The sequence below is a fragment of the Fusarium proliferatum genome (genome assembly GCF_900067095.1).
Source record: "Fusarium proliferatum ET1 genome assembly, contig: FPRO_scaffold003, whole genome shotgun sequence".
Classification (NCBI taxonomy): domain Eukaryota; kingdom Fungi; phylum Ascomycota; class Sordariomycetes; order Hypocreales; family Nectriaceae; genus Fusarium; species Fusarium proliferatum.
In genome coordinates this window covers 134,562-148,420 of record NW_022194792.1, presented here as the reverse complement: position 1 = coordinate 148,420, position 13,859 = coordinate 134,562, and the positions used below count along the sequence as shown (strand labels likewise).

Sequence of the window (13,859 nt, the reverse complement as noted above, 5' to 3'; positions counted from 1 at the left end):
AAAGGCTGCAACAAGGGATATGTGATTTGGAAGTTCCGAGTCACAAAGGTGACGATATTCAAGAGGCTGGCTGAACGAAAGGTTCGTAGTAAGGGATGTGGAACTGGGGAGTCTGTAGGCGAAGAAGTGTTGCCACAAATGAGACGATCTTCAAAAGGCTAGCTGAACGGAAAGCCCGCAACAAGGGTTATGTGATATGGAGGTTCAGCGTTACAGATGTGACGGTTTTCAGGCTTCAGGAGGCTGGCTGGAAGAAAGAATCGAGATGTGGGACGTGTGATTTGGAAGTCTAGTCAAAGAAGACTTGCCACCAATGTGACGATACATGGGAGGCTAGCTGACTGGAAAGCTCGCACCAAGGGATATGTCATCTAGAGGCTCCGATTCAAGTAAGTAACTGAACAGCTCTCAAACTTGACCAGGGTGCGAACTGGCGTACTTTGAAGATACCATTTGCTCAGAAGTGTTATCTTTCAGTAGAGATATATAAGGGCCCTTTCCTTCCCAAAAATTAATCGGTTCATCGCAACACTCTCAAACAACTTTCTTCTTCTATCTTTGCTATCCCAACAACCTTTTTCAAGAATTAGACTCTGTGCAAATCATCATGTCTTCAACTGCTTCTAAGCCCGGTCGTGCTGCTGTATGGAAGCTTCTTCCACCGGCCAGTAACCACCCTGCTGAATCTACCATCATTCCTGATGATGGAAGCAAGGGCAGCCAGGAGTCAATCATTGGAGAAGACCAGCGTGCCCTGGTCGACTTCAGTGACCTCCAAGAAGGAGGGAAATACCGCTGTGAGTCATGTGATATTTAGAAGCTGAGTATAATGGCTGACTGCTTTCAGCTATTGTCAAGATCCAGGCTCGCTTTGAAGGCAAAGGTAAGCCAGTCTGGATGATGGGCACTGGTTGGCTCATCCGCCCTGACATTTTGGTCACCGCTGGTCATGTTGTCTACGACTGGGGTCGACACTATGGAGCCGCGACCCAGATCCGATGCTATATCGGTTATAACGGTCGTGCTTCGGTCAAGACCGCCCAGGTTCAGGTTCGTCACGGTGTCAATGTCGTTACCACGTCCGAGTGGATTGAGGCTGCCAACAACCGTACCCGTGACGTCGCCTTTGTTCAGCTTGATCGAGCCTTCACAGGCAACCTGAGGACTTTCAACTTCGTCAACACCCCGATGTCAGGCCATAAGACCCTGTTGGGTGTTGTTGGTTATCCTGGCGATAAGAGCCTCAGAGATATCGAGACTGGAGACGAGGAGAATGGCGCTCAAATGTACGAAGAATATGCCAAGAATGACTACGACATTGAAGCAAGCCCTCGCCATATGGTTGAGTATTCGATCTCGACTTTTGGAGGTAAGATACTGACCTGAAACTTCGCATTGCTCTATCTTTCCATTCGAATACTGATAAACCACTGATCAGGACAATCCGGCGCGCCTATCCTACGAAAGGCCAACTTATGGGTCCAACACGGCAAGTGGCTGGGGAAGAGGGTATCTTCGACTGGCTTGGCCCTGTCCTCAAGACTGCAGTCAATGTGGCCAAGCCCATCGCTACTCAGGCCATCGGAAGCCTGATCAAAGGCGCACTCGGAGCCGAGTCTACCGTTTCCGAGGTCTCCAGCGAGCACGAGAAAGCTACCAAGATTCTCCTACAGCGCGCTGTTATGGCTGATACAGCTCTGCAGGCTTTGATGACTATGCCTTCGCATAAGTTACAGCAACTGAAGCCCATTAATGCCGACACAGGTGATACCGAAGGCATTTTTGACTTCATCAAGGATACAGTGCAGAAGCTGGGCCCTATGGCTCTCGATACCGCCAAACAAGCGGCGAAAGCCTACCTGCCCCGCCTCATCGATGCTGCCAGCCAGAAGGTATCATCCAAGCTTGGCTTTCAGCCCGAAACCTCCACTGTTACCCATAGACTGTCCAAGAAGGCGTCACTCCTGGATACCCTCAATAGCAACAGCAACGCACTCAAGGTGAGCCATATTGATCATAGGGCAGCTGGCCTGGCTTCCATCGATATCACTCCAATGATCCGCGCTCGCCAGATAGCCTGGGTGCCATCTGAAGAGTGGCAGAAAGGCTGGGACGATAACGATGATGGCCCAGTCATGATGAAGCAGCCTCCACCTGACTTTTGAAGCACAAGACTAACCAAGTACAGGCTGATGCTGAGGGATTTGGCATTTCCTTTGGCCCACTTTCGATTGGCTTCTGAGTAACGACGACACATCGCGATGCTTGGCGGTATTACTGAGCTGGAATCAGAGTTGGGTTCGGAAGTCTTTACTTGTTATCTTTGCTCAAACGGTGTTTCTGAATTTGCTTGTATGTACTTCGACGCAGCAGGGGTTTTGCTTCGTTCGACGATTTTCCCCTACCTGCTGTCATAGCGTATTAGTTATCTAAGAATAAAACCTAACTCTATTAGACCAAAGCGCTCCTGAGACAAGAATAGCTGTGATCTCTCCGGTATACCTGGCACCTTATGTAAATTACTTCAAAAAGAAGTTCCGCTCTTCAACCCGAATAAACAATCAATTTCCCAATGAAACAGTAGACTATTAACGATAAAGTCAAGGAATACGTTTATTTCTGCGTGGGAAGACAAGCACCTGCCGTACCTTATATGGCAATATCCACGGAAATCTCCTTCTCGTCGGAGTCAACCTCCAATAACCCGAAGGCTTCCGTATCATCATCGCGTACCTTGCACTTGATATACCTTGCTTTTTGACTTGATTGTTCACAAGAGAAAGAAACATAGCAGCTCGGACCGCAGTATTCCGAGCGTAGTGTTTTGAAAGACCATGAAAAGAACCTGCTGGAAAACATCCCCTCTTGCCGCATCCATGCTTCAATCTCAGCCTTTTTGATCAGATGAACACTAAAACTTTCTTTTCCACGGGTGTACTCTCTCCCCCAGTTATCGTATGCCCGACCATGAAAGCTCAAGCGGATCTCCATTTTAAAGCACGGAATACCCGGACGCTCGCGATGGACCGCTCTGATGGTGTCTTTTGCAAGGTCCTCGAAAGATCCGGCCTCCATCTCAAGAATGTCGTTGAAATCAATAGCGATTTGCAATTCCTTCAAGTGGGGAAACTCATCAAGGACTGCAAGTTTTCCGTTTCGGAGCCATTCTTTATAACCTCGGCATAAGTATATACGTGAGATGCTAGCCAAGTTGGCTTGGCTAATAGGTGAGGTATTAGAAAGAGGCGTGCGAATGCGGGTTCCGCTGTCTGTGTGTTGACATGGCCATTTATAACCCCGTTGAAAGAGGGTCTGTGAGTAGAGAATGGGAGTTGCTTCTTGGTTGATCTGCCTGCAGGTTCGCAGGATCTGAGGGTGAATAACTAAGAGGGGGTCCCAGGACTCCCTGGCTATGAGGCGGAATCCCTCCTTGCATTTGCGTAGACGTGCATGGTGGCGAGAAATGAGCAGACGTCGATAGATCTTAAGGCGTATCTCTGCGGGAATAGACATCAAGTAGCACATTGAGCCCGCGGGTGGTTGCCATGGCCTTTTTAGTGCTTTCGGTGCAGGTTTGCATTTTTGCAACAATATATCCCATGCTGTGCCTTCACATCGTGGTGCAAAGTGAAGCGGCAAGCGTATCTCGGGTTCGGCGGATTCTTGACAGTCAGAATTTACCTCGTCTTGAGAGGGTTTTCGGAACTGCAAATGTCCATTCTTGAAGGTTATCCTGGACTGCATTGTGAATTTTATGTAAATTATTAATTGACGAAACAGGATGATTAGCTATGGAAATAATAATAAGCAGGATTACTTATTGCGCGGGTTATTAATATTCCGATAACCCCTGCCTAGCAGCAACAGGATTATACGCAGCAACCAATGCCATTATAGAGTGTCAGAATTATTATGTAACAGCTAATGTTGTCGTTGCTTTAATTATTACAGCGAGCCCTTGGGCCACTTATACTTTGGCCATGGCGCTTCTGGATTGTATGCCTGCTGCAGAAGAACGCTCCCGACTGGGAAAGTTTTCTGCGAACCATCGGGCATGTCTATCGGTTTCGCCTCATTGATGAAAGTCCACGATGCAATAAGGCCGGCAGCCTTCGCAACTTTGTCTTTGAGCTTGCCTAATACTTTGGGCTCCGGAGAGAAGTTGTCAAGAAGTGTCTTATCCCGAGTCTCTGTGAACTCTCCTGGTTCGGCGGTCACCTCCACAACCTGATCCCATTGTTGCTCTTTCATGTCTAATCCACCGCAGTTGCTGACCTCGGGCTGCCAGAAATCATTTTTCAAGGGCTTCTCTACTCCAGCATGGTCCAGATCTTCGAGGACGGTCGTGTTGCTCTCCCAGCATATGTAGGATAACGCCAGGCAATCCATTTGAATAAGAAGTTTGATAACCACTTCAGTGCTTTCCGCCTCTTTATTCTCAACCATGTCGGCATCAGCGAAGGCATCCACGAACCATATTGCGTGTCTCTCGATATAGTCCTCATCGATGACAACAAAAGCGTCATTGCGGCCCGCTTCATCTTCCTTAGCGCGCATATACTGATGAGACTTTCCGATGTAAGCATCTGGCGCGGGGAAAATCTTTAGCTCGAGGAGTGGGTTGAACTGGGAACAGGCTCCGAGTTCAAATTCTGCCTTGACCTTTCCCAGCTCGACTTCAGTAAGAGGGATTGCAGCATATGCTGTAAGGCATGGAACATCTCCATGGGACTCGATGAATACCATGATGAAAGAAGGCGTAGGTCGTGATGTAGGGTTTGGCTTCAGATCGAACAACGCTACAGTGTAAGTTGTCTAGACTTTTTATAGGGTGAGGTTGTCTTTACACAGAGGGAAAGGAATTGGCGTTTTATAGAGACGGGTAATGCCAGTCGGCGATTGGCTATATTTACGCTCATACAGGCGGCGTTTGTCCTTCGCCCAACCTAACTCGGAATCACTAAGTAAAATCCAGCATAGCACATCAGATGGTGTTTGATAGTGCATGAGCGTCCGTGGTAGGGCTCTGGGGCCTGTTCTTCCGTGTTTAGTACGGTACTGATATTAACAAATGCAGCTAAGCCACCTAAAGTGCAACTAGTTATGGCAGGTAATTGGCTGATCTATACGCGCAATGGAGCTAATATGACTTTCTCGACCATAACAAGCTCCACAGAAGACACGTCACGGTTCTGTACTCTCTGCAGGATTGATGTTGAATCTGCCTTGGATCGCTCGAGACAAATAGCCGAGGCAGTGTTTCTTCCTTCATCTGCTGTTGATTAGATAAGAGAGAAAGGTTTGAGGAACTTGTTGATACAATACAGTCATTGGACGGCTTTCAAGCCGACAGCTTATCACCCTCTCTTTACAGCTCTGAGACAAACAGCATTCCAGCCGCGATGTGCTGGCATCGTCCTTATTTGGAACCATATGTGATTTACTATCAAAGGATATAATATTACTTAGCTACTTCTTCTTAATTAATTAATAGCCTGTCTTGTTCTTAATTGGCTCAAGCTTTCCACCACCAGGAAGCTTGATAGTTCGACTCTTAAGCCACTTGTTTGCAGATGCAGAAGAGTTATAGTAGATATTGTATCCACGACTTTGGATATTGCTGTTAGAGGTGTCCAAGTTGGTGAAGTTCTGGAGAGTCGTGTCAGCAGTTAGTGTCCACTCGCTGCTGGCGTCAAGGGAGACACCAAAAGAGGCCGACTTATACCCAACTCGGGCAGTTCCCTTCCAATTGCTGTATTGTGTGAGGGACAGGGAAATAGAACTCTTGTTGTATGCGATAAGATCACCGGACAACGATGACTCCAGAACATTCAGGCTGACCTCCGCGGCCTTCATTGACGGGTTGTCGACATAACCACCATAGTAATTGAAGTCCTGGGTGATTTGAGAAAAGTTGGCAACAGCAAGAATTCCAGAAGCAGTGTTCAGCTGTACGCTCTTGAGTCTGGCATTGGCAATAACGTTGCCAAACCACAAGCCAGGCATGGTCTTGCCGGTCGTAATGATAGTGGTATCCTCGAGATCCAGCACCGCACCAGCACGACGCTCGGAGCTGCTGAAGAGGACAGCGCCGCCGAGCAGACCGGCCTGAGCCGAGCAGTCCTTGAGGTAGATCTTCTGCTTCCCGTCTGAGAAGACAACAGGTCCCTGTTCAGAGACAGAGGCAACATTAGTTGCATGGATCTCACCGAGAGCATAGTAGGTTGCGGAGCCAATTCCACGAACGTGCGAAACAGAATCCTCGACGTAGATGTAGCCAGCTGGGCTGTCTCCCGAGAAGGCGCTAGAGCGATGGCCCCCGGAGTAGTGCTGCAGGTTCTTGGCATGAATGGTGCCGTTTCCAGATGCATAAAGGCCATGGCTCACAGGTCCACTGGAATATAGCCAGCTGTTGGTCACGTTGACAACGGTGCCTGTCCCGTATGAGTACACATTGGCAGCGCCGTTGTGAACGGTGATGTTAACATGATCGAGGATGGCGACGGAATTATTCGCCTTGGAAGAAAGGAACGTCAGCTGTGCACCCATGACGCCTTGCACAATGAAGGAAACTTACAACGTTTATGGCAGCATTAAAGCCATAGAAGCTGGCCCAGTTCAAGTTTGAATAGTACCCAGATTTGATGAAAGTGGAATAAGACGCAGCGAAGTCAGCATTCTTGGAGACCAGGACGATACTGGTATCGTTCTTGTCGGCATGCCAAGTCACATGGTCGACTGAAACCGACTTGTGCTTGAAGTCATGCACGCCGATCACTATCCATCCCGCGGGTACATTAGTCTTGTGTATATGCAAATTGTCTGAGACCAAATAAGGCGACTCACAGTCTGTTGGCTGCCCATTTGCTGGGAACGGAGCATTGTAATCAGCAATGAGGGCGTTATCAGCGGCCCAGTCAGACGCAGGAATGATATTGGAAGGGTCCTGGACCTCAACAGTGGCCAGAGCCACTGCAGAGAAGGCTACGAGAGTGATTGGAGACAACATATCGATCGAACAGTTGTGCAACAGGTGATGAAAAGGCAGTTGAGCAGGTCTTGTTGCAACAGTAATGATAATTACTCCTGATTCATGATGAATTCGCTATGATTTATACTACTTGTTAGCCCATCCCCTTCTTTCAGATGAATATGTTCCATTCTCACAAGCCGAAGTTGCGGAGATTGGATTTTCTCCACATGCCGACTCCTCTAATTGTGCAATGACGCGGCTAGGGTTCATGAAGCTGCAAGCTTAATTGGCCCATCACATCTCGCTATGCCACTAATCGTCTAGTTTAGCAGGCTTATACTAGATCTAGGGGTTCAAGCCTGTAGCCGGATTGCCGAGTCTTGGAAGCGGACAGGGTTGTCGGGGGAGGTCTCGGGTCTCGAACGAGGTTTGGTGAAGCTATTCGGAATTGTGGGCGGATCTACATAGCGCTAACGGTTACCCCAGACTGGGCACAATCTGGGGAACTATCAGAGTGCGGGGAAATCTAACCAGATGGATGAGGACAGAGTGACATCGTGGATGCAGACTACATAAGTGTCACTGTCTACAACACTCCACATCGGAAGGGCGAGTTAATGGCGCATTTTCCTATATGCCTTACTTGGTCAGTGAATAGTATATTGTAAGTTATACTGTTTAAACCTAACTCTAAAACGTTATTCATCTCTTATACAGGCAGTATAAAAAGTATTAAAATGGAGACTATTAAAGAGGTACTATAAAGTGTGTAAAACATGTAATAATAATATAAAGTAAATCAGAGATTAAAAAAATAAATCGTAAGCCTAGGTTTAGATTCAAGACTTAAGAACAGTTCCTCCACATTCTGATGGATGAGGGGCCGAACTCGTTCCGACACTCTAAGGAGATTTGCCTGAAGCAACTATTAAATCTATTCCAATAAGGACAACAGCAGACTGTGTCTGCGCGACACCGCATGGCAGCGCGAGCTCTATAAAAGCTAACACCATTGCCCATTGCCAACTGCTGCTTGCTAGGGTCAGCCAGCCATCGCACCTTATAGTTTCTTTACCTCTTTGAGTGACCTGGATTCATTTGCATCTCTGGGTTATCCATTTGACAATCCGTCATAACAAAATCTACTTGCTGATCTTGTCCTCACGGGCAAACACAGTCGTCATGGCTCACGACAGCGCGAGTACGTCAGCTCACGCAGTGACGGCAGGTGACATCAGGGAGATTGATACCAACGTTGCCACTCTTGGCCATGTACGTCTCCGCCATGTCGATACTCAAGAAATCATTTTGGTGCCAACTCCGTCTTTGGATCCCAAGGATCCCTTGAACTGGTTCGTCTGCAATCTATTCTCAGTTTGGTTTTGAAGCCTGGTCACACGGCTTCTATATGAAGACGGTAGACACGACTTCTGACAATAAACAAACAGGCCAAGGTGGTTCAAGACATACACAGCAATTGCCGTGTGTCTAGCCATCCTCATGTGCAACTTCCTTGCTGCCGGACCGACACTTGCTATTGTCGAGACTGCTCAAGACTTCTTCCCCGATTGGCAGAAGACTGGTCTCGACGGTCCCATCGCCAAGACTGCCTACTTCTTCAACTGTACTGCCTTATTCCAGGGTCTCGGAAACCTTTTCTGGATGCCGTTAATAAATAAGTATGGACGTCGACCCTCATATGTATGTGCTTTCACTCTATATGTCATTACGGCTATATGGTGTGCCGTAGCTAAGAAATATGCCAACTTTCTTGTTGCTCGAATCATGATGGGTTTTGCAGCTGGCGCAGGCGAATGTCTTGCTCCTGTCACCATTGCTGACTTGTTCTTCCTTCACGAACGCGGAACATGGACTGCGTAAGTTATTCCCTATATTCTCAAACATATTGTTCTGTATGGTTCCATTAACATTCTCTGTTCTTATAGCGCCTATACCGCCTCGCTCAACCTTGGTGTTGCTTCGGGGGCCATCATTGATGGCTTTATTGTTCGATACCACCCTTGGAGGTACATCTACTACGTTGCTATCGCTATCATTGGCTTCGTTACCATTCTGGTCTACCTGTCCTTCCCAGAAACTGCCTACATCAGAAAACCAGAGCCTCTTACCCGTGAAGATGCTAATGATGCCGAAGGTAGTCGGTCCAGCGTCAAGGCTGGCGCAGAGCACGCGGAAGTCCGCCGTTTATTCAGGCCTACCCCCAAGGTCTCTGAGTTTCTCTGGAGCGGACTCAAGCTTTATAACGGCACCTTCACGGAAGAGTCACTTTGGAAAATGATATTTCGTCCCGTGATGCTCCTAGCTTTGCCCAATGTTCTCTGGGCTACACTTGTTATGTCTGTCACAATTGGCTTCATCACCGCAATCACATCGAATGTGGCTCCCGCCTTTGCCACTGCTTACGGCTTTGCCGCTTGGCAGTCTGGTCTGGCGTTCTTTGCTGCTGTTATTGGTGCATTTATCGGCATGTTCCTAGGCGGCTCGTTCTCTGATTGGATTGCTGATATCTTCACCCGTCGTAACGGTGGCATTCGTGAACCCGAATTCCGTCTACCAGCTATTATGCTCAGCGTAGTCTGCGGACCATTAGCACTCGTCCTTTATGGCGTTGGTATCGAGCACAAAATGCACTGGATTGTACCAACCATTGGCATTGGCTTAAGTGAGTTTTGCTCCAATTTCAACCGTTCTCTAAAAATGCTTGCTGATAATAATCTAGTCAACTTCTGTATCACCCAGGCAACCAATATCTCCCTCGTATACACTATTGATTGCTATCGACCAATTGCAGGTGAAATAGTTGTCACTCAGCTCGCCTTCAAATCCGCTTTTGGTTTCTTACTTGGTTTCTATACTAACCCTTGGGTCAATGAGGCCGGTTATCAAACTGCCTATGGAACTATGGCTGCTATCTGCGGTGGTGTCTTAGTCTTCTGGATCCCTCTCTTCTTCTGGGGTCATAAGATTAGAGTTGCCACACTTAGCTGGGGCATTATGAAGTATGCGCACTGGGATATCGATAGAGAGGTTGGCGAGTAAGAAATAAATACCTTGTAGTTGTTTCATTTTATACTGCCCACTTAGTAAGACTTTTAAAATCGTCACTTATTTTTAAAAGAACACCAATCACTACTAATGCAGTGCGCCAGAACGAGAGGCTTGATCGCACCAGGCTTTCTTTGCATCGGCCTCTTCCCAGACTGGTCTCATATTCCTATAGCACCAATGCAGCTGGATGAGTCTATCAAGAGGCGGTCAGAAGACCGAGAAAGATGGCTGAAACCAACCGACCTGATCAAAGCCATCCGAGACCAGCTTGGCATTCCATCAACTTTGCGTCTTCTTGCCAAGGTCGTAAAGATAAAAAGTGCAAAATTCAGCTTAAAAGGGCGTCAAACAGCTAAGGTCTTGATGGGATTCTGTCCCTTTATATCTTTCAATACAGACAGGCTTCTGAATCCACCAACGAGGCTAGACCTCTTACCCTGGAATGCTTGCAACTGTCACATTATGCCTCCTATTTGATATACTAAACAGTACCTTCCCGTCTTCGGACCTTAATCTTAGTGTCTCGTAATGGCAAGATCAGACCACCAACCCAGTAGTTCGATGGTCTTTTCGCCATAGGCTCCACATCATAGTTCATGATAACATATGCCAAAATAAGCTTGAGCTCCATCGTCAAGAAGAAACGTCCCGGGCTGGTAGCCGCCTAGAGTTAGCAAAAAGCCCTAAGTGGAAATTGTTTACTCGTGAAAAACTTACCAAGCATATTTTCCAAGGCCGAAAATCAAAAAGTTGTCACTACCTGTGTAGGTACAGTCAAGGCGTTTTAGGCGGAGGTACTCTTCGGTAGCCTTCTCGTCGGGATGTTCCGCCACGTACTCTTCCCTAGGTCTAGAGAACCGGAACGCATCATACTTGTCTGGGTCGGGGTATGCCTTGGGATCATGGTGTCGAGTCCAGAAATCAAGACCTACCATTGCACCGCATGGGATAGTTGTACCAGTCTCGTCGTCGAATATGCCCTCCTTGGCCACGACCTTTCGCCACGATCCATGAGCCATGAGACCAGAGTAGCGGAGAGATTCTTTAATGGCGGAGTCCACACGGTACAGCTTGCCCAATGCTTGCTTGGACCAGGTATAGTCATGCTCACGGTAGACGCGCTCGATCTCTTCGCGAAGAGACTCAACGACACCCTCCTCTGGCTTCGTGGAGAAGATATCCAAGAAGAGGTTCGTCAGAGCATAGCGAGTGCTAGATGCTGTGGCAAACTGCATGGACAACATAGAAGAAGCAATGTAGTAGGGTTCAAGGGCAGCAGGGTTTCTCTCTGTCTGTGCGAAGCGGATGTGCCACGAGATGTAATCATCAGGGACCGCACGCTTCTTGTCTGGGTTTGCATCGTTGAAGGCAAGATCTTCTAATCTCTTCTTGATTAAGGGCATGGTGTGTTTGTGAATCCTGTTAACGTGCCATCTGTTAGGCAACGATACCAGGTACGGGCCGAGAATACCAGTCAGTCCTCGAGGCAGCAACGCGTCGAGAGCCATGCACCTGAATACATCGAGCGAGAATTCCCTGACATTGGTTAGGAAATCTTCGCTGCGACTACACACGGTACCAAGTAGCATTCGACTAGCGAGAGACACGATCATCTCGAAAGACTTGTGGTACGTGCTGATCTCCCTGACTTCGCCGGGAGTGGTGCCCCAGTCCTTGTCGCAGATGTAAGTGACCTCGTCCCAAATCTCACCAACGAGACGTGGGAGAGCGCGGGGCAGATGCCGGTACATGATCTGAGCTCCATAGTGGTCACGGAAGATCTTGGAATCGGGAAAGCTGTAGTCAGATACGACGATGTCATTGGCCGCATCCCTCAGACTGGTGGCATCATCGGGGCGGTCAAGGAAAAGCTTGGTCCTGTGGTAGGGGACAATGATGTATGGCCTTCTGCCATAGAAGTCAGGAAGGGCGTAGCTTTTCCCCTTTTCAAGGAACTGAATCCGTAGTGTTAGTCACTCAGGCTTGGATAGGTTTGTATAGAAATTCAGGATAGGTGTACCTTTTCGGAGCCCTGCGCCAACCACTGTCGGACACTATTGAGAGCATAGAGTTTGCCCACACGCCAATTGGCAAAGAAGCTCTTGGACTTGGTATCAACCCTGCGACATGTCAATGCTTACATCTCAACGCCAAGAGCAAGATCGTACGTACCATGGAAATGAGACGCCATCAGGAACAGTAGACTTGACAGTAAGAGACGAAATCAAAAGATAAGCAAATAGCGCCGCCAAGGAAGCTTGCAAGAGTTGAAGGCCATCGGCTTTCAACAAGTAGTCGACAGCAGGGTTCTGCTTGATGAAGCCGCCGATGGTTGGCATGGATACATTCTGCATCGATTGTTGCACAGTGTTTGGGTCGATGCTCGCCTCTGGCAAGACCGAGATAGCTGACTGTTTGTGCTCCATTTTGCCGGTGGCCTCTTAGTGTGGATGGTGTGATGTTGGTGTAGGCCTACACTGAGACTAAGGTGGAATCGTGGTACAATGTGGACAGGCTATATTATATACACAAATCGGAGTCTAGTTCTACTAGAAGCTGGGGTTATCTTAGATTCATTTAGAGTGTAAATTGGCCTCAAAATAATCCTCTTGCCCGGACGTTGGTGCTCATTCTCACTGCAGGCTTCTCTCCGTAGTCCTTATCCCCGTCAAGGAGGCTTAGGCGCCAGTGTCGCCGTGTTTCGATCCACCTTCTCTAACTTGCAGCAAGTGTTGGATGTGGCGATGGTCGTTGACTTTGACTGGTGTCCGATTATAATACATGGGGCGTGGATATGAAAAGGAGGATCAGGTTTCATTTGCCTCAAAACTATGGTACATCATGATACTCAGATACACCAAGGCTGTGTCAACAAAGTCATATCATCCTTCAGATAGCAAAGAATCTGGATATCTCGTGCTTCGTTGAAACATCCTAGCCCTCTAAGGCAACGAATCTAGACTAAGCATAGGATTTTCAGGTGGTAAGAATATGTATCTATCCCATGCATGCACCTGTACTAACGTGCATTCATGGCACAGGAATAACACTGAGACACTTTGATGACGGCATTTTTCCGCCACATAAGAAACCTTCTGACATCCAAGGCAGTCACCCCCTGATCTGATCCGAGGCGGAATCCCGTATGGCCTAGGATGGACCCTAGGTGTTCTGTTCCCGCACGTCCCGCACCACCAACTTCGGAAACTGACTGGGCGATGCACATTCCTTCAGGCTTCTCCCGAAGTATCAGGTAACGGAACTACACCTATTCCAAAAGGAGGTTGGAACGATAGGTCAGGTAAGAAATGCGTGTGGTGTCCGTGCATGTAACCATCACGCCCTGGACTGAGCATATCTACATCCTGGCTTGAAGGGTTCTAGTGAGTTGCAATGTTCACTCCAGTTACATCTATGCATAACTCTCGCATCTCATTCATGTAGGTCGGGCAGATTTGGTCACTGGAGTAAGCACAGATGCAATGTTACTTTGAGGGGTTAAGCGTTATCTAACGCCTGTCAGCGATAGTCAAACCTTGAAGATCCTGTTGGTAGACCCCAGTTATGAAAACTAAATACCTCATTTGCTCTCGGCATGTAACATCGCAATGCGCTCACACATTCTGGGCTTGCCGGATTAAGTCCCGGCGTGAGGGCGCAATCCTTTTGGCTACCGGGTTCTTTTGGGAGGCCCCGTATGCATGTCAGCTTCGTCGCACCAACAAGCACTCTGCAGATCAATCCAAGTGTTCTATACGTATGCCATGCAGGGATTATAAGAGGACCCCCCACCCTAAATAGCCGACCCCTCAAGTAC

At 48.0% G+C, this 13,859-nt stretch overlaps 6 protein-coding genes across 6 annotated transcripts; 2 read left to right on the top strand and 4 right to left on the bottom strand.

Moving 5' to 3' along the window:
* Window positions 1–607: 607 nt before the first annotated feature.
* On the top strand, window positions 608–2,165 carry FPRO_07169 (uncharacterized protein; the record flags this gene model as incomplete). Its single annotated transcript, XM_031227836.1, has 3 exons — window positions 608–797; window positions 848–1,369; window positions 1,468–2,165. 3 exons carry the CDS (start codon window positions 608–610, stop codon window positions 2,163–2,165), a joined length of 1,410 nt encoding a protein of 469 aa, XP_031078233.1.
* A 484-nt stretch (window positions 2,166–2,649) lies between these two features.
* FPRO_07170 (uncharacterized protein) lies at window positions 2,650–3,744 on the bottom strand (the record flags this gene model as incomplete). The annotated part of the gene is made up of 1 exon (XM_031227835.1): window positions 2,650–3,744. The coding sequence occupies one exon, from the start codon at window positions 3,742–3,744 to the stop codon at window positions 2,650–2,652; it is 1,095 nt and encodes a 364-aa protein (XP_031078232.1).
* A 201-nt stretch (window positions 3,745–3,945) lies between these two features.
* On the bottom strand, window positions 3,946–4,746 carry FPRO_07171 (uncharacterized protein; the record flags this gene model as incomplete). The annotated part of the gene is made up of 1 exon (XM_031227834.1): window positions 3,946–4,746. The coding sequence occupies one exon, from the start codon at window positions 4,744–4,746 to the stop codon at window positions 3,946–3,948; it is 801 nt and encodes a 266-aa protein (XP_031078231.1).
* A 741-nt stretch (window positions 4,747–5,487) lies between these two features.
* On the bottom strand, window positions 5,488–7,009 carry FPRO_07172 (uncharacterized protein; the record flags this gene model as incomplete). The annotated part of the gene is made up of 3 exons (XM_031227833.1): window positions 5,488–6,516; window positions 6,578–6,777; window positions 6,847–7,009. The coding sequence occupies 3 exons, from the start codon at window positions 7,007–7,009 to the stop codon at window positions 5,488–5,490; spliced, it is 1,392 nt and encodes a 463-aa protein (XP_031078230.1).
* A 1,146-nt stretch (window positions 7,010–8,155) lies between these two features.
* Window positions 8,156–10,033, top strand: FPRO_07173 (uncharacterized protein; the record flags this gene model as incomplete). The annotated part of the gene is made up of 4 exons (XM_031227832.1): window positions 8,156–8,325; window positions 8,422–8,850; window positions 8,920–9,656; window positions 9,714–10,033. The coding sequence occupies 4 exons, from the start codon at window positions 8,156–8,158 to the stop codon at window positions 10,031–10,033; spliced, it is 1,656 nt and encodes a 551-aa protein (XP_031078229.1).
* Window positions 10,034–10,523: 490 nt separating this feature from the next.
* Window positions 10,524–12,468, bottom strand: FPRO_07174 (uncharacterized protein; the record flags this gene model as incomplete). The annotated part of the gene is made up of 4 exons (XM_031227831.1): window positions 10,524–10,695; window positions 10,760–11,997; window positions 12,063–12,162; window positions 12,215–12,468. 4 exons carry the CDS (start codon window positions 12,466–12,468, stop codon window positions 10,524–10,526), a joined length of 1,764 nt encoding a protein of 587 aa, XP_031078228.1.
* Between the last annotated feature and the right edge of the window lie 1,391 nt (window positions 12,469–13,859).